Source organism: Gymnodraco acuticeps, unplaced genomic scaffold (assembly GCF_902827175.1).
Source record: "Gymnodraco acuticeps unplaced genomic scaffold, fGymAcu1.1, whole genome shotgun sequence".
NCBI classification, from domain to species: Eukaryota; Metazoa; Chordata; class Actinopteri; order Perciformes; family Bathydraconidae; genus Gymnodraco; species Gymnodraco acuticeps.
Window position 1 is genome coordinate 1,308,075 of NW_022990398.1, and position 15,771 is coordinate 1,323,845.

Below are 15,771 nucleotides of genomic sequence, written 5' to 3' on the forward strand. Positions count from 1 at the left end.
TCGTATCTGTTCTTAAAAGGACAGCCCGGGTCCTTTTGTGCCTAGGGGCAGCCATTAGGGGTTTAATGGTGTTGCTGACTAATATCTGGGCTGGCGTCACTGTAGCCCATTTGAGTATGGGTTTTCTTCTGTCTGTCTTCACTACTTTACATCAGACTATTTGAGTATTACATGAAAAGCATTTTTTGTACTGATTATTCTCAGAATGCATACCGAAACTAAGCTATTGAAGTGAAATTTAAATTGTAAATGGGGTGTATGAGGATAAACGAAGTTGATTAAATTCCTGTTGCAGGAAAGGTTCTTAATATATTTGTGTTTTTCTATATCAAAACAGTGTGTTAAATGTCTCTCAGAGCAATGACCATTTCTAGACAGCTTGGTGTACAATGACCTTGAATACAAACACATTTTCATTAACACAACACTGTTGTGAGGAAAGAAATGTGTTATCAATAGTTTATCACCTCAATAATAAGTGTTGGAATTTGTGTAAAAGTTTTGCACATACATTTTTTTTAATACAAAATATAAACAATATACAAAATTGTACACAAAGGGATTATTAATGATCTCACACTGATAATATAACCAGTAGCAGTCATTGTAAGTACACTTTAGACATGTCCCAGATCAAACACTTTTTGGTTTCAATGTGTCTTTTCTTCACCTGGCAAATGCTGTTGCCATGGTTTTGACAGTTAGCTGGCTTCATTCATTTTGTGTTGCAACATAGCACCCTTTTCTAAAGCAGCTTTCTCTCTCCTGCTCGCTGTCTGTGTCTCGCTGGCACATCTGTGTTGTCTGCCTGTCTATAATCCCTAGATGTAACCGTTGCACCTGCTACTTTTCACAGAGTTAACTGAAAGGTTATTCGATTTAGAGCAATCCATACAGCTGTCAAGCGATATCGGTCTTTGATGCGTGTGCCCTCGCAGCAAGTCACAAGAGCATTTCCATTTCAGCCTGATGCTTTCATTCTCATTTACAAACCTAAAAGCTGAAATGATGACCGAGCTGACATAAACTATAAAACATCTCAGAAAGTGGATATGGTGGGTTTGGTATGTGTGAATTCAGCATGTAATCTCTCAGTCACTTATTTACAGACACTAGTAGACGCTCAGATGGCTGATTGACACGCTCACACACGCACACACACTGAAAGTGAGACAGAGAGAGCAGACAGTAACACAGTAAAACAGTGGGGTCCAATATGGCCCCTGTCTAGTAGCTCGGTGTCAGCTCTATCTGTGGTGGAAGCAGCCTGAAGGTGCCACAGGCTGGATGCACTCCTGCTGAGATCAGAGAGTAAGCTGGGACAGGAGTATCTCTAAGTATGTGTGTGCTCATGCATGTATGTACTGTGCTCATGTTCATCTTTCTCTTTTGCCTCACATTCCAAAGTCTCTTCTGAGAGCGTGTGTGTGTGTGTGTGTGTGTGTGTGTGTGTGTGTGTGTGTGTGTGTGTGTGTGTGTGTGTGCGTGCATGCATGCGTGTGTGAGTGTGTGTGTGTGTGTGTGTGTGTGTGTGTGTGTGTGTGTGTGTGTGTGTGTGTGTGTGTGTGTGTGTGTGTGTGTGTGTGTGTGCGTGCATGCATGCGTGTGTGAGTGTGTGAGTGTGTGTGTGTGTGTGTGTGTGTGCGTGCATGCGTGTGTGAGTGTGTGTGTGTGTGTGTATCAGTGAGTGCAAGTGTCTTTGTGTGCACGCTCTTTAAATTGTGTGCATGTAAGTGCACTGGGAAAGTAGCAGGGCCTCCCTGAACAAAGGCTCAGCTCTTTTCTGAACAATTAGCTCCGCTAAAAAGGACATCTCTTCCTCCATTAGTGGCACCACGTGCCCCCCATCACTCCATTGTGCAGATAATTCAATTATCCCCACCCCCCTCCGAGTCTCTCTGCCTCCCAGACCTCCCTCTTCTCATCTTGCCCTCCCTCCTCTCTGTTACCACCACACTCTCAGATAAAGCTAATACTAAGACTGAGGGGAAAACACATCTGTCTGCAGTTTAGATTAATTTGTCATTGAATATAATGGTTGTACATCATAATAATTAGAACAGTACACTCTGAAAAATAGTAATGATACAGATGTGATTATACAGCTGCAGTTTGTTGTGTTTTGGTGAATAAATGTCCATTATTTGAGTGCTTTTAGGGAGATATTGACCTTTACCTATAATAGGATGGACTCAACTATGTTCATGAATTCAACTATGAACTTCACACACAGTAAGAGGTATTCTCTTACCATCACCGGTGTACACTCATTACAGCTAACAGTCTGTGACTACTGCTATACTCATGATATAAACATTAAAACAATGGGAGGCCTCTCTTAAGATTCATTAAAGCGCCACCTTTCCTGATGAGCTGGCATATGTTGCATCATCACCCGTCAGTGATTGCATGTGTTTTAGAACGATTTGTTCTCAAACTGAAGTGGTTTGTAATTAGTCACCAAGCTATGAAGAGGAACTTACCACACATTATCACTTGCTCGAAATAAAACTCCTTGAACTCTGGGAAAGGGAAGTTTAACTGTCGGAAATTTTGGATGATGCTTTGGAGCAGAGCATCTTATTAGATCGTTAAAAATGGCAGCATGAAAGTGAGCCGTCTTTCTTGAAGCAGGGTACAACTTTTAGCAAAGGAAAACACTTAAATATGTCTTAAGGTCAGGAGTATTACCATTTTGGGGTAGAAATGCCAGAGTGACTCAACTGTAAATGCCGATTTCACTGCAACCACTTCTCAGAAGTCTAATGTGGAAACTCAAAGTTCAGATGTTTAAAATTACTTCAACATGAACAAATGCACGAGGTAGTAGTAACTGATTGCTTCTTTCCTCTGTTTATTGACTAACACCCCTTGCTACAGAACTGTCATCACACTATGCAGTTCAAATCTAGGACCATGGCAGCGTTGAAGCCCATTCCTCCATAGTTGTCTGTCGCTTTTCCGTGTTTCCCTCTTGTTTTGTTTTATTGTTGGAGGGGGAAGTGTGCACCGGCCTGATTAGCATCACTATTTCCTCCTTTCCCATAACCCCCCAGACCCCCGCAGGCTGCCTGTTTACTTTTAGAAATAAAAAATGGGCCTGCGCCCGTGAGGACGTGCCCCTCATCAGAGGCGAAGCCCCCCGTCTCCCACCCCTTAAGGCTCCACATCCCAGATCCTCCCTCCCTCCCTCCCCTCGTCTCCTCTCCTCCCACCAACCCCAGTCCTGTGACTTATCCGTCTTCTCTCCTCAAACTGTATTCCGCCCACTCCTCGCTGCTTTCCACCCCGTTCCCCTCCTCTTCCAACTGTCCAGCTGTCAAATCACATCAAATAAAACACAGGCCAATGGTCCCTGAGTGCCAGATCACAGCTGTGTCTGCGTGTACTGAATGGGAGGGCATGTTTAAATGTACAGTGAACTCATGAGTGCCTGGGAGTGTATGTGTGTGTCTCTCTGTGTGCTCTGTGTGTGTGTGTGTGTGTGTGTGTGTGTGTGTGTGTGTGTGTGTGTGTGTGTGTGTGTGTGTGTGTGTGTGTGTGTGTGTGTGTGTGTGTGTGTGTGTGTGTGTGTGTGTGTGTGTGTGTGTGTGTGTGTGTGTGTGTGTGTGTGTGTGCCTGCTTAACTCTGAATGGGAGGATGCTGTAACACAATACACACCAGAGTGCAGGGTGTGAATTTAATGAATGAATATGTGGAGTGTGCATCACTGCAGGATGTTTGTGGAGTGTGTATGAATGTGTGTGTTACCTGTGCCTGGTTTTCAATGAGATTGCACAGAAATACACCCCAATACCGTTTTTTCCCACACATATACACATGGATTTCCACAATGGGAGTTTACAACAGGCCACGCAGTGTGAGTGTTGGATAGTGAAGAGTAAGCGGGGATAGTGTAAACATCACCGTGGCATGGCTGTTGTCAGGAAGCAGTGTGTGTGACATTGGGCTCAGGGCCAAACATACGATGGTCCTTTAACATCCAACATCCCCGCCTCACATCTGCTCTGTACTCTTTCTTTCTCACACTAACACATTTCATTTTAACAACACCCAATCCATTCTCCAAGAAGTGACTGGAGCTGTAAAATCCTATGTAACCTACCCAGTTTAGAAGTTAAATAACATATATCAACTCGTATACCGATGACAGTTGAGTTAGTGTGTGAGAAAGTTAGACATGTCAACTAAAGATGTACATACTGTATGGTGCTATATACAACACATAATGGGTTTTATGTTTAGAATATCTTTCATACATTTTACTGAACTTATGTAATGAACTTTTGTTCTAGTAAAATACTTTTATTTCAGTCTGGTTTCATTCAAAAAGACCAACATCGAGAAAATATTATACTGTCTTGCATTCATCAGGTGGCCACAAAAATGACTCCATTTGAAAAATAACTACTAAATGTGTCAACAAAAGTTTGCAGATTCATCAGGTGACAATATGCCAATCTTGTGCTGTTATGCTTTCCCAAATCAGGCCAGAGAAATCAGGTAAGAAGATTTAATGAATACTATGTGATAAGTTTGAAATGAATGATATTTTGTTATACATTTGAATATATTATAGCAAATCTTAGGTTGATTGGCTAAGATTCCAGTTTTTTTTTTTTTTTTTTTAATGAAGCAGTTGCTCACTCTTAATGAGCAAACTCATAATTAAAAACCGGCACAACCTCTTTGGTTAATTAATAAATGGTTTACACTTGTAACTTCTAAGTAGACATTTCAGACAGGCCCAATGACTTTCACAGCAGGAGAAAAGCTAAAATAGTTGGAGCCCCATATTCTAACATTATACACATTGAATGGCTGTGCAAAAATTGCAAGTGCAGAACATTTGAGGTGAAGCCGTGTTTCAGTTTGAGAGATATGAGTCAAAGCAACGGCTGCAGGGTATGAGGACTGTGTCAGAGGTTATGTGGCTGCTTTTAACGTTAGCTCAGACTCATATCAGCATATACCACACAAAAAACTCAACAGACCTTTGTGACACTACCAACAGGAGCTAAATGACTCTAACAACATCGCCAGGTGGCTGAAACGATCTTAGACCTGTTGTCTGCATAGTGTAGGATTTAGGAAAAGGATGAGAAAGAAGAAAAAAAAGGTCAGTGCTCGGTCATTTGTTTCCACTCAGCAATGTTTATGTCAACGGTTTAGCGCTGGGAGCAATGAAGAGAGGGCTCCAAAGGAGTGTGTCTCTGGCAACAAACATCAGCAAATCCCATCAAATCCTGACTCCCTCTCACACACACACACATGCACACTCAGGCCCCCTCCATCTCTCCAGAGACCAAACCAGAAGCTTGGGAAAAAGATGGCCGCCCTTTGGCCCCCTGTCTTGCCCCCTGCGTCCAGCTCAGGGAGGTGACGGAAGAAAGCTTGTGCCCCCCAGCACCCCCACCCCACTCCCGTGGCGTGCGTCCCAGACCGCTATCATCAATCACTTTTGAGAACAAGAAGGGGCCAAAGTCAAACACAGGCAATGCACTAGAAGGAATGTTCCAGTTTAAAATAAAACACATATGAAAAAAATGAAAGAAAAAATAAAGGATTGAATAAGAAATAGTAGTTGTCCTCGGTAGAAAAGATAGCGGGGGGGGGGGCAGAGAGAAAACAAGGGAGAGGGGGTATCTGGTAAAGGCATTGCCCTCAGGGTCAGCATCACCAACATCCCCCCCCCCCGCAGCAGACGCAGAACAGCAGGCCAAGTTGAGACTGTGTGTGTGTCTCTTCTAAAACTAAATGCTGAAGTTGATATGTGGGTGTCAACATAACAGCCACATGAAGTCGTTTGAGACGAGACTTTGTGTTAATGTTCATTTAAAGGTTATTTTATTGTGTTTACTCACAATTAAATGTTGATCATTATATATTCAAATGTGTATTATGAGTAAAAGTAAAGGTTATTTTTTAAAGATGTTAAATGTTAGATGTTACCATAGTGGAGGTCAGGCTGTCGGTGTGCATCTCTTACCTGTAGGACCCATATCGTGTCCATTGGGCACCTCCTGCAGGGGGATGTCCTGGATGTAAAGGGGCTGTGATGGGTGGTACTGGTGCTGGGATGAACCACACCTGGGGGGTGGAACTGAAGGCCCACTGCCATCCCACCACTGTGCCTCTGCAACAAACAACACCAAGTATGCATAAGCCTTAAAGGTCTCCTATTATACTATTTTATATATTATAGGTCTCAGATATATACAAAACATGTCTCTGAAGTGTTTGGCTGGAAATACCAAACAGATCATTGCAGCATTACCCATAATCCCCTCTGTTTCAGCCCTGTTTCAAAAGTGCTGATTCTCTGTCTGTTACTTTAGATGAAAATAAGGAGCCCCTCCCCACGCCCCTCTGGGAGATGTTTGGTTAGAAAGAACACAATGGTGCTCTAGGAGGAGATTCAGGTGATAAGGGGGGGGGGGGGGTTACCTTGATTCGTGATTGGCTAATGGTTACACAAGCCAAAACATCGTTATGACATAAAAATCATAAAGTGCCCAAAATCTGATCAGCTCATTTTCAGACAGGTTTTTATAGAAATGGATCAGGACAAAAAGTGTGCAAATCTTTTTCCTGAAATGTTCAGAATCTCTTTACACAGAGGGGACACATGGTGATGTATGAAAGACATGAAAAAGTGGATTTTGCACAAAAGGTCCCCTTTAATAAACCAAAATAGATGCATAATACTGCTTGTTTGTTTAAATCAACATGCAGCTGAAGAGCAATTATCCACAGCTCATATGAAAGTCACAATAAGTTATATTGTTATTTTTGTTTGAATTCTTAAACTCTTATGCCATGAATGAATGAGAGTTATAGTATGCACATCTCTTAGCTCAATAAAAACAAACACAGGGTACATTTATAGTTACAGAGTATGTTATATGAGCTCAGTAAGTGCTTTTGACAGTAACTGATGGTGTCTTCCTAACTCTTACTTTAGTTATGACAAGGATCCAGCTCAACTTAAATCAAACATTTGAGCTTTGGATAGAATCCAAGCTATAAAATAAACTATAGCATGAAAAGCTTAAATAAAGTTAAATAAAGTTTAATCTAAATTCTAAGCACATCAATCATACTTGACAGTGCATGGGCTTGTGAAACATACCAGTGTTTTACTCCGCTGAAAATAAATCAGTGTTTTTATGAAAGAAATGTTTAGTTTGTATCTCTTAACCAATGAAAAAAAGGCAGCGGGAAGTATAGAAAAAGATTAAGCTAAAAACAACTGATCAAACTACCCAGTGGCTTTGACCGTCAGCGTAACCTTGGATTTTGAAAACATTGTTTTCCTGTACAGATAACCCTCGCTGCTAAATTTGACTCATTCAGTTTATCTTTTGCCGTGTTGATTTATCGTGCTTATCATAGAACTGTTCACATAAGAGGTTGCACCAAAAGGGAAGTCTAAAGTCAGCACTTGACACAGGAGCAAGAAGGGATATGAACTTCTATGTGTATACAAGAGATAGCGGGGTAGAAGATAGCCACTTGGCCATTTTTAGCATATCAAAGCGCTTATTTGACAACAAACTTAAAACTCAATAGATATTGTTGGACCTTTCTGTTTGATGAGAACAGGAGACTAACATTTTCCTCACAAGAGTCTAACTAGCTTTTTTAAACCATGTTTTAAAGGTTTATATAAAGTCTTTGTTATATTCTTCACATTCGCCATCAGCTTTTTTATTCATATTACAAGAGTTTCAAAGACAAAAAAAATTATTATTTGTTATTTGCAAAAAAGACAGTAAAATATATGATTCAGCTTGCCAAATATAGCCTACAATAAGATGGTGTTTGACTGTCATATTCTATACATCATAAGTAGAACTGACAGTCTGTCTGACAGAGTGACTGCTGATCAGATAAGCGACCCAGTTTAAGCACTGTGGCATTTATCAGTCAGCTTTATGGATGGCAAACATGAGCAGATGATCGGGTTGGGGGGGGGGGGGGCAGTTTACGAGGTTCTCTTCAGATGTTGGCGTGGGACGCAGCCTTCTCCTATCAGTGCAGTCAGCAAGGGGGGGAAAGTTAGATAGGCGTGTAGGGAGCCAGATGGAAGATTTATGGATTTGACAGAGAGACTGATACAGATAAGAGTGAAGATAACATCAACACAATAACACTTTTTGATCAGTGCAAGTGCAAATAACTTTAAATGCAGAGATCAATCTGACATACGTCAAAGTATAAATAATACTTAAAACATTCTATAAACATTATTTTTTGATATGTAGTTCCAGTCCACAAATAAACATTTACATTTTTGAAGACATATCTGGCATTGTTATGTATTGATTTTATTGGCTCGCTTTATTTGATGTTATTTGTTTATTTGTTTCTACCAGTAGTATGGGGAAAAAGCAAAGCACAGACACCAGCATGGTTCTTAACTCAGATTAGGCTTTAAGCTATTTTACATACAAACACAATGATTAGTATGGGAGCGTACAAAACAGACACGATATTTGAGAACTGAAAACACAGTAAATAAAGAATAAAAGTATGTATGAACAGTTTTGCAATATGGGAAAATAAATCATTACAAAAAATAAAAATCAAGTAGAAACAACATGTTTATGAATGTGAATGGGAACTATGACATTTAATTTAGGATAATGAATTCATGTGTTTGGTTTCTCTGCACCTCTAGTGGTTATTAGAAGGAATTTCACTGTCCACAGTCATTGGACAGATGTGATTTAATGCTCTTTTATGTTAAAAGGAAAAACACAGGTGTAATAAATAACAAAACCAATAGGCTACTGTTTGAGGAGGATGCACAAGTCTGCTCATTTACAATAATCTTTATGGAACTGTTCTGTCTCTAATATTCTGCCCTTTTACTTAAATTACATTTATATATCTGTCATGAAAAAGTCCTAGGCTGACTGAAAATCACTTCATATTTATCATCTAGTATATATTGGTAAACCCGTTGCAATATGTTTGGTGTGACATTATGAGGCATTACCAAAAAAACATAAATTACTTTAAGTACCCGTTTCACATTTTATGATTGCTTGACCAACACCAGTCGGTAATGACGCAAAACAATGCTGATTCATAAATGCCTGAAATCTTAATGTACTACTTCCTTAGCGTCTGGTGTACACTGCCCTGCTGAAGCTGTTCTGCTTATAGCCTAAATCTGTGTTATATGATTTCAAATATATCCTTTACAGTCAAGCAGCTTCTAGTATTTTAACTGGCTGCTTGAAAGCCCTATTTCCCCTTTCCCTTTCCGCTCTCTGCATACAGTCTTTTTGAAACATATCAGACACAGTAAATCACTAAAGTGTAAATATAACAAATAAAACACACCATGCCCTGCTGCTGTTTGCTAATAATTCATGTAAATTCAACAAAATAGAGCGACCGAGGTGATCCTGGTTCACCTTTCAGCCAAGTCTGCCCTGGTATACATAGTCTCAATTTCAAAGGCAAGCCCCACCACCTGAGCCAATTAGGATCCGGGGAGCTGTATCCTTCTCTCTATCAGGCCAGGGTGGGGTTGCCATTTGCATATAACCTCAGTCTCTTATCCTAATGTGCCGGCGCTCTGCATACAAATGGAGGCATTTATTTTGACGCTCCTTGGCCTTCACCCTTCAAATGCTCATCTGACAGGAATCCCAATGTTCCCGGCTAGCATCGTCTCTGACTCTGTCTTCAGCTCTCTCATTTGGAAAGCGTTAACAGCCTTGGTGTTCTTGCAAACAGACTGCTGCAAAGCGCTGTGCGGGTGGCTGAGAAAAGTGTTATTCATTGGGGATGGTCTGACTCCAATTTGATTTGTTAGTGGCAAGGTTGGAGGCCTACAGTTCTCAATATTTACAATATTACTCACTAAAGAAGAAGTGCATCTTGCCGCAGGGTGGTTGTGCAACACAGAGGAGTACATAAAGGCGATTTCACAACCTTGTGTTGTTCAACAGCTCTGCTTCCTAACTTTTGACAACATGATAAAGAACAGCATGTACACATACAGGCACTATTAGCGCAACTCTGCTGGACTCCACCCAACAGGAAACATTCTCAGATAGACTGTGTTCCTGTGAGGTGATGGAATCCAGAGTTGCAAATGGTGCTCATCTGCTGCTGCACATATTCCAGCTAACACACACAAATGCTCATTCCCTCACACACTCCCGGCCGGCTGCGTGGCAGGTAGCTGAGGAAGCCTTAACACAGAGGTAATTTATGAGGGGGGGGTCTTACCATTGCGCCCAGACGGTCACAGGGGTGAAGGGCCGGGTAGGAAGAAACTGGATCCATGTAGTAACTCATGGTGGACGCTGCGGACAGGAGAAGCAGGGCCTGCTGAAGGGATCAACACGCAAACAGACGGGGCCGTGTGGAGTCCTCCTATCTATCACAAGCTGTTTACACTTGGTGTGCAAGATTGTGTGTGGTATATACTATGTGTGTGTGTGTGTGTGTGTGTATTGTGTGTGTGTGTGTGTGTGTGTGTGTGTGTGTGTGTGTGTGTGTGTGTGTGTGTGTGTGTGTGTGTGTGTGTGTGTGTGTGTGTGTGTGTGTGTGTGTATATGGAGGTGTGTGAGAGAGGGGCAAAAAAGAAATAAAGGAAAGAGTGAGACATTTGAGCTGGGATTCAAGTGCCTGTAACATCAGTTCCAAAGTTAGTAAGGTTATGGGCTTTTTCTTAAAACAAGTCATCCCATCCAATCTTTATCTAATTTAGTTTAATTGGTTAAGGAGTATCATGTTTGTATTTATTTATAATCAAATACTGCACATTTGTATGTGGAAAAGAAGGTATTTCAGCTGAAACAAATCCACCATTCCAGAGGCTTGTTAACTTAATCCATCTCTTCTCTATCACTCTCTTCTCCCCTGATCTGCCTCTTCCTCCTCCTCTCTCTCCTCCTCTTCTCCTTCCTCTTCCTCTCCTTCCTCCCCTCCCACACACTTTGCTTATCACTTAACATTGTTGACTTGAAGCAGCATCAACAAAAGAGACTGGAAACTGAGCTGAGGGATTACATTAGAGGAGGAATGGTGTACATGGGCAGTGGCAGGTCCCATCCTCCTCACATTCATATGTTAAGCAATTTGGCATATTTAGTTTGAGGCAGCTGCTGACAGACTGAGGCAAGATGTGCCACTGCTCAATGCTTGCAGATGTTCATCAGCTCAAAAAGACTCAGATGCGCTTGTTTCAGAATAAAAGTACCCATACAAAAAGTGAATAATGTGCAAATCAGTTGTGTCATTCAAATGCATGCACCACCTTTAGGCTTTACTTACATTTCATTGAATTGGCATGTACAAAAACATAAAAACCAATGGTATAAGAGTTAAGCATTCATATTAACCCAATCTCCATTTTTGTATAGGCTATATAAATAGATACAGTGTATGTTTTGAGCGATTTTTGAATGCCCACAAAGTGTAGGAAATAAGAGGAAAATGGCGAAAAGTTGTTTTTAAAAACATACAAAAATGTTCATGCAACTTTACTTTGCGTTTTGAGTGCTACTGCGGCGTCACAATAATACACCGAGATTAAAGAGCGCATCTTAATTAAGAAGGCACGGTGCAAGAGAATTCCTATCGGGAGAAACAGAAACTTTAAAGCCCCACACACTTTCACCCTAATGCGTGAAAAGGAGCTTCGAGCACCGATGTAAGCTTCCTGCTCATGTGCAGTTAATTGCGGTAATATAAAACTTTGCACTTACCGACTGCGGTGTGAGAAGTTTCCTGTGGAGTGGACGCGCGGGGAGCTGAGTGTGACAGCTGAGCGGTGGACTGCAGAGATGATGTAGCTACCTGCTCGCAGCGAGTCCTACAGAGGAAGGAATATTATGCACACTTTTAGTCCCTCCCTCAATCGCACGGTGATCCTCTCCAAATTCTCTTCCCCTCTGTGTGTTGTCTTTGGACTTCACAGTACAGGTGTAAACTTGTAGAGAGTCTCTGATTGTCAATTTAGTGTGACTTTCCCTGTCTATCCTGTGGGTGAATATTTATCCAATATCAAGTCAGGCTTTAAAGTCCCTAAAACTATCAGCAGATTTATAATCTCTCATCCATTCCTGTGGCTTATTTTCGTTGAAGCTAAATATGAATTTCGTTTGTTTACTTGGTTGATTGTTTTCCTCTCACATAGTCGTCCTGGGGAAAATAGCAGGAAAGAGGCAGGAAAACATCACACAGAGAAGGGGGTGCGATGATAATGACAATGGCTGATCTTCCTGTCATGTTGTCATCTTAAAAAAACAACATCTGCATGTACAGTACTGTATGTGTGTCACCTATATGTGTCACATCAGCTAGAGGTTTGTTTTTAACACCATTTAGCCATTTTTAGACATCAGTATGTTTTTCGGTGTCCTCTATTGAAAATGTGTTGCTACATTTCTCCTGGCATATTGTCCCTGCATGGTGAATCTTTCAAATCTGGCATCAAACCAGGCTAAAAGAACCATTTGAAGATGAGTTGCCGTCAAATCAATTTGATTCAGGTCTTGCCAGAGTGCATCTGAGAAGCATCTGCTTCTTGAATATTTATTTTCTGTACATCACTGACTATCACATCATCCTCCAGCTCGTTCCTGAGCCAGACCATCAGCCAGTGCATGTGGGACACTGATTAAAGCTGTAGCAGAACTGTTGACCAGTCTTCTGCGAAATGAGAAGTTTCTCCTGTACAACAAAAGATCTACATCCACCTGCTCTGATAGAGGTTGGTGATAGTGAAGGATTTATCTATTTGCTTATTTATCGCTATATATATATATTTTTTTTTTTCCATGCTGCGAGGTTGCAAGCTCTCCGCTGCATTGCAACCCAAGTGCAGTCCCCCGCTCCTTCTATCAGCTTAACACTCAACACTTGCGAGTCATCTGAAACACCTTGTGACTCCACGATAATTCCGTCACCCAAGTGCAGCATTTGTTTGAATTTGAAAGTGCACGGTCCTGACAGCCACTGCTCTTAACAGTACATCTTTAAAGTATTGTGGTAAGAAGGTGTGTGTGTGTGTGTGTGTGTGTGTGTGTGTGTGTGTGTGTGTGTGTGTGTGTGTGTGTGTGTGTGTGTGTGTGTGTGTGTGTGTGTGTGTGTGTGGTGTGTGTGTGTGTGTGTATGTGTGTGATAGTGAAGAGTTGAGGTTGAGGATGGGGGGGTCAAGTCCAAGGTGAGAGGCGTGGAGAAGTACCATAAGGGGCTCAGTGGCAGGCAGCCTGCATTTTCTCAAGAGCTCGGCTGTATCCCTCTGCTTTTCTGTGGGCCTCAGAGCCCCGGGCCCCCAGGGGACACAGATGGGCAACATGTCGAGGGCAAAAGGCGAGGGGTATGACTTATTGCCATGTGGAGAGAAAAGCACGGAGCCTCGGCCCTGCGATGGGACTAAAATTGAATAAAAGGGAGGATGAATGCGATCCAGATCTTCAGCCGGTGCCCCGCCAATGCTGTTTCAATTAGCTGGCTCACCAGTTCAAAGGCGAGGCTCCTGATGCACTTCTGCTCCGCATGAAGCCACTATCATCGTGTTGCCCCCTCGCCTTTCACCTCCCCATTATGATACCACCTTTTTCCGATCAGAGCCTCTATCTATGCTCCGGTTTGTGCTCATGTTTTGCATTAAACAGATAGTGAACGCCCTGCCATCACCGGCAGTAAAAGCCATTAGATTATGGCTCTCAACATCATGCGCTTAGTAAAGTTTTACAGTGTTCTTGAATCTAGATCAGATTTTGATTAAACCAATGTGGGTCCATTTCCAACTGAATTTCCAACTAATTCAAATAATGTTCAAACAAAAAATATCCTCTAAACTTCTATTTTAACATAAAGTACAGCCCTCAATGCCAAATTCCTCACCTAAAACAAGGAGTTTGAGATCTTGACCATTATAGTTAAACTCTAAAATGTGAAAGAAAGGTTCTCGTGACACGTTCATCCTTGAAAGATACAGTGTCTGGAGTCAAGTAGAGGTCATATAACTTATCATTACCATCTGTTCAGAAGTGACAATCTCACTATACTCTGCGGAACATCAACTGGATCATCTCTCAGAAAAAAAAAAGATACATTGAGACTTTAATTCAACAACCCAAATGTTTTGTATTTGAGACATCAGTAATCATAAATGGGACAGTCCTGTATCTCTCATATTTGGCACATTGATTGATTTCTGTCAACACCGAACCACACTGTCTTCCACTGGTTTCCTGTGTTTTAGTGAGCAGCGCCAGACTGTGAATCCCATTTTCTCCTTTTGGATCTTCCAAAGATAGCGCTGACAGGTGATATTAATGGTCTTTTATTAGCATCATTCTGATTGCTACAGATTTTTGGAAGAAAGAAAGAGCAAGAGATAGAACAAAAAAAGAAAAGAGAGGGAGAATATGGAAGTCCTCCGCCCACCGCTTCTCACAGGAGATCGCCTCTCTCTTTGATAGCCTGCCCGAATCTGTTCCTCCCATAGAAACTGCCCTGCAGATGTTGTTGCTGTATGCTGACTACAAAGAAGGAGCCCTTTATGAGAAGAATATCTATTTTGGGCCTCAGTGTTTCCGAGCTGTGGCGCTCAGTGAGAGACGCACAGGCCTAATATGTGCCGCTGAAAACTCTGTTTTATTCCCTGCCCGTGATATTTTTAGATTAAAGACAAGTCCTAATATTTTATGACAGTATCAATATGCCATCACCACAGTGGGCTTGGCCCTCAAAAAGCCTGCGTTGCTATTGGCATCGGCAGAGAGAAAGGGGGGAATATGGGGCAGGAACCTCAGTGAAATAAAGAACATGGAGAGGCCTTTGTGTCAAGTCTGACTATATTCATTTAGAAGTGGATAAGACTCTCACCCTCACCCCACAGAACCGTGACTTTGTTGCACTGTTGACTGTGAGGCAAAGGTCTTGGGGGCAATATTAGCTTTTGATATTATCTTACAATTAAAGCAGCAATCCCTCAGCCAAGTTGTCCAAACAGTCCTAAATAGGCCCTGTAAGTCGGACAAACATCCTCAATATTTGATGGGTCGAGAGTGTGCACTATAGCCTCCAGATGGTCTGTGTTTCTCAAGCGTTTCACAAGGGATGGTACGGGACAGCAATCTTCTGTTCCGAGTGTTCCTATTGACAGAACGAGTTCCTCCGAACCACACGCTGAGTTGTTGGATTTCTGCCTAGGTCGCTGTCTTTCTTTTCTTTTCTCTGTCTGTGGGTTTATCTGTAGGCTCTGTGTGCGCATATACTGTAGCCTTTGTAAGTAAATGTTGAGTTTAATTAACAGCCTGCCCATGACCAACTGATTTAGGCTATTGAAACCAACACTTCACATTTAGCTTTTGATGCAAAAAGCCAACACAACACACCAAGATCAGGGATTTTATTTATTTCTTCAAAGACTGAGAGAACAAGTCTTTAAACCATCTTAAATAAGCGCTAACATTAATGTTGCTTGACAAAATAACGCCTTTATGCTGATCTTTTATGAGGGGAAAAAAATGATGTGTAGTTAGATGAAAGGAAAAATCAGGAGGGAGGGAGAGAACGAGATGCCGAGTCCAACATGCCCCGGTTGATAAGCTTCTGGACTGGTGCCAGAATACTCCCACCCAACACACACACCAGTGGCCAGCTTGACCCCTCTTTTTTTTTTTACACACACACACTATTCCTCTTCATTAGCGTTCTAGAACGAGATGCTTGTCATGTAATTAGCAGAGGAGGTTCTCTGAATGCCTGTGTAACACACGCTCTCA

The 15,771-nt window shown here is 41.8% G+C and overlaps 1 protein-coding gene across 1 annotated transcript in view; it reads right to left on the reverse strand.

The window, feature by feature from the left end:
- The window catches only part of ets1 (v-ets avian erythroblastosis virus E26 oncogene homolog 1), a 37,122-nt gene extending 25,263 nt beyond the window's left edge, over nucleotides 1–11,859 (reverse strand). Inside the window, 4 exon segments of the mRNA XM_034224681.1 lie at nucleotides 5,991–6,077; nucleotides 6,080–6,137; nucleotides 10,253–10,452; nucleotides 11,737–11,859. Of these exon segments, the coding sequence (XP_034080572.1) occupies nucleotides 5,991–6,077; nucleotides 6,080–6,137; nucleotides 10,253–10,321 (214 nt within the window). The 5' untranslated portion in view covers nucleotides 10,322–10,452; nucleotides 11,737–11,859.
- Nucleotides 11,860–15,771: the final 3,912 nt, after the last annotated feature.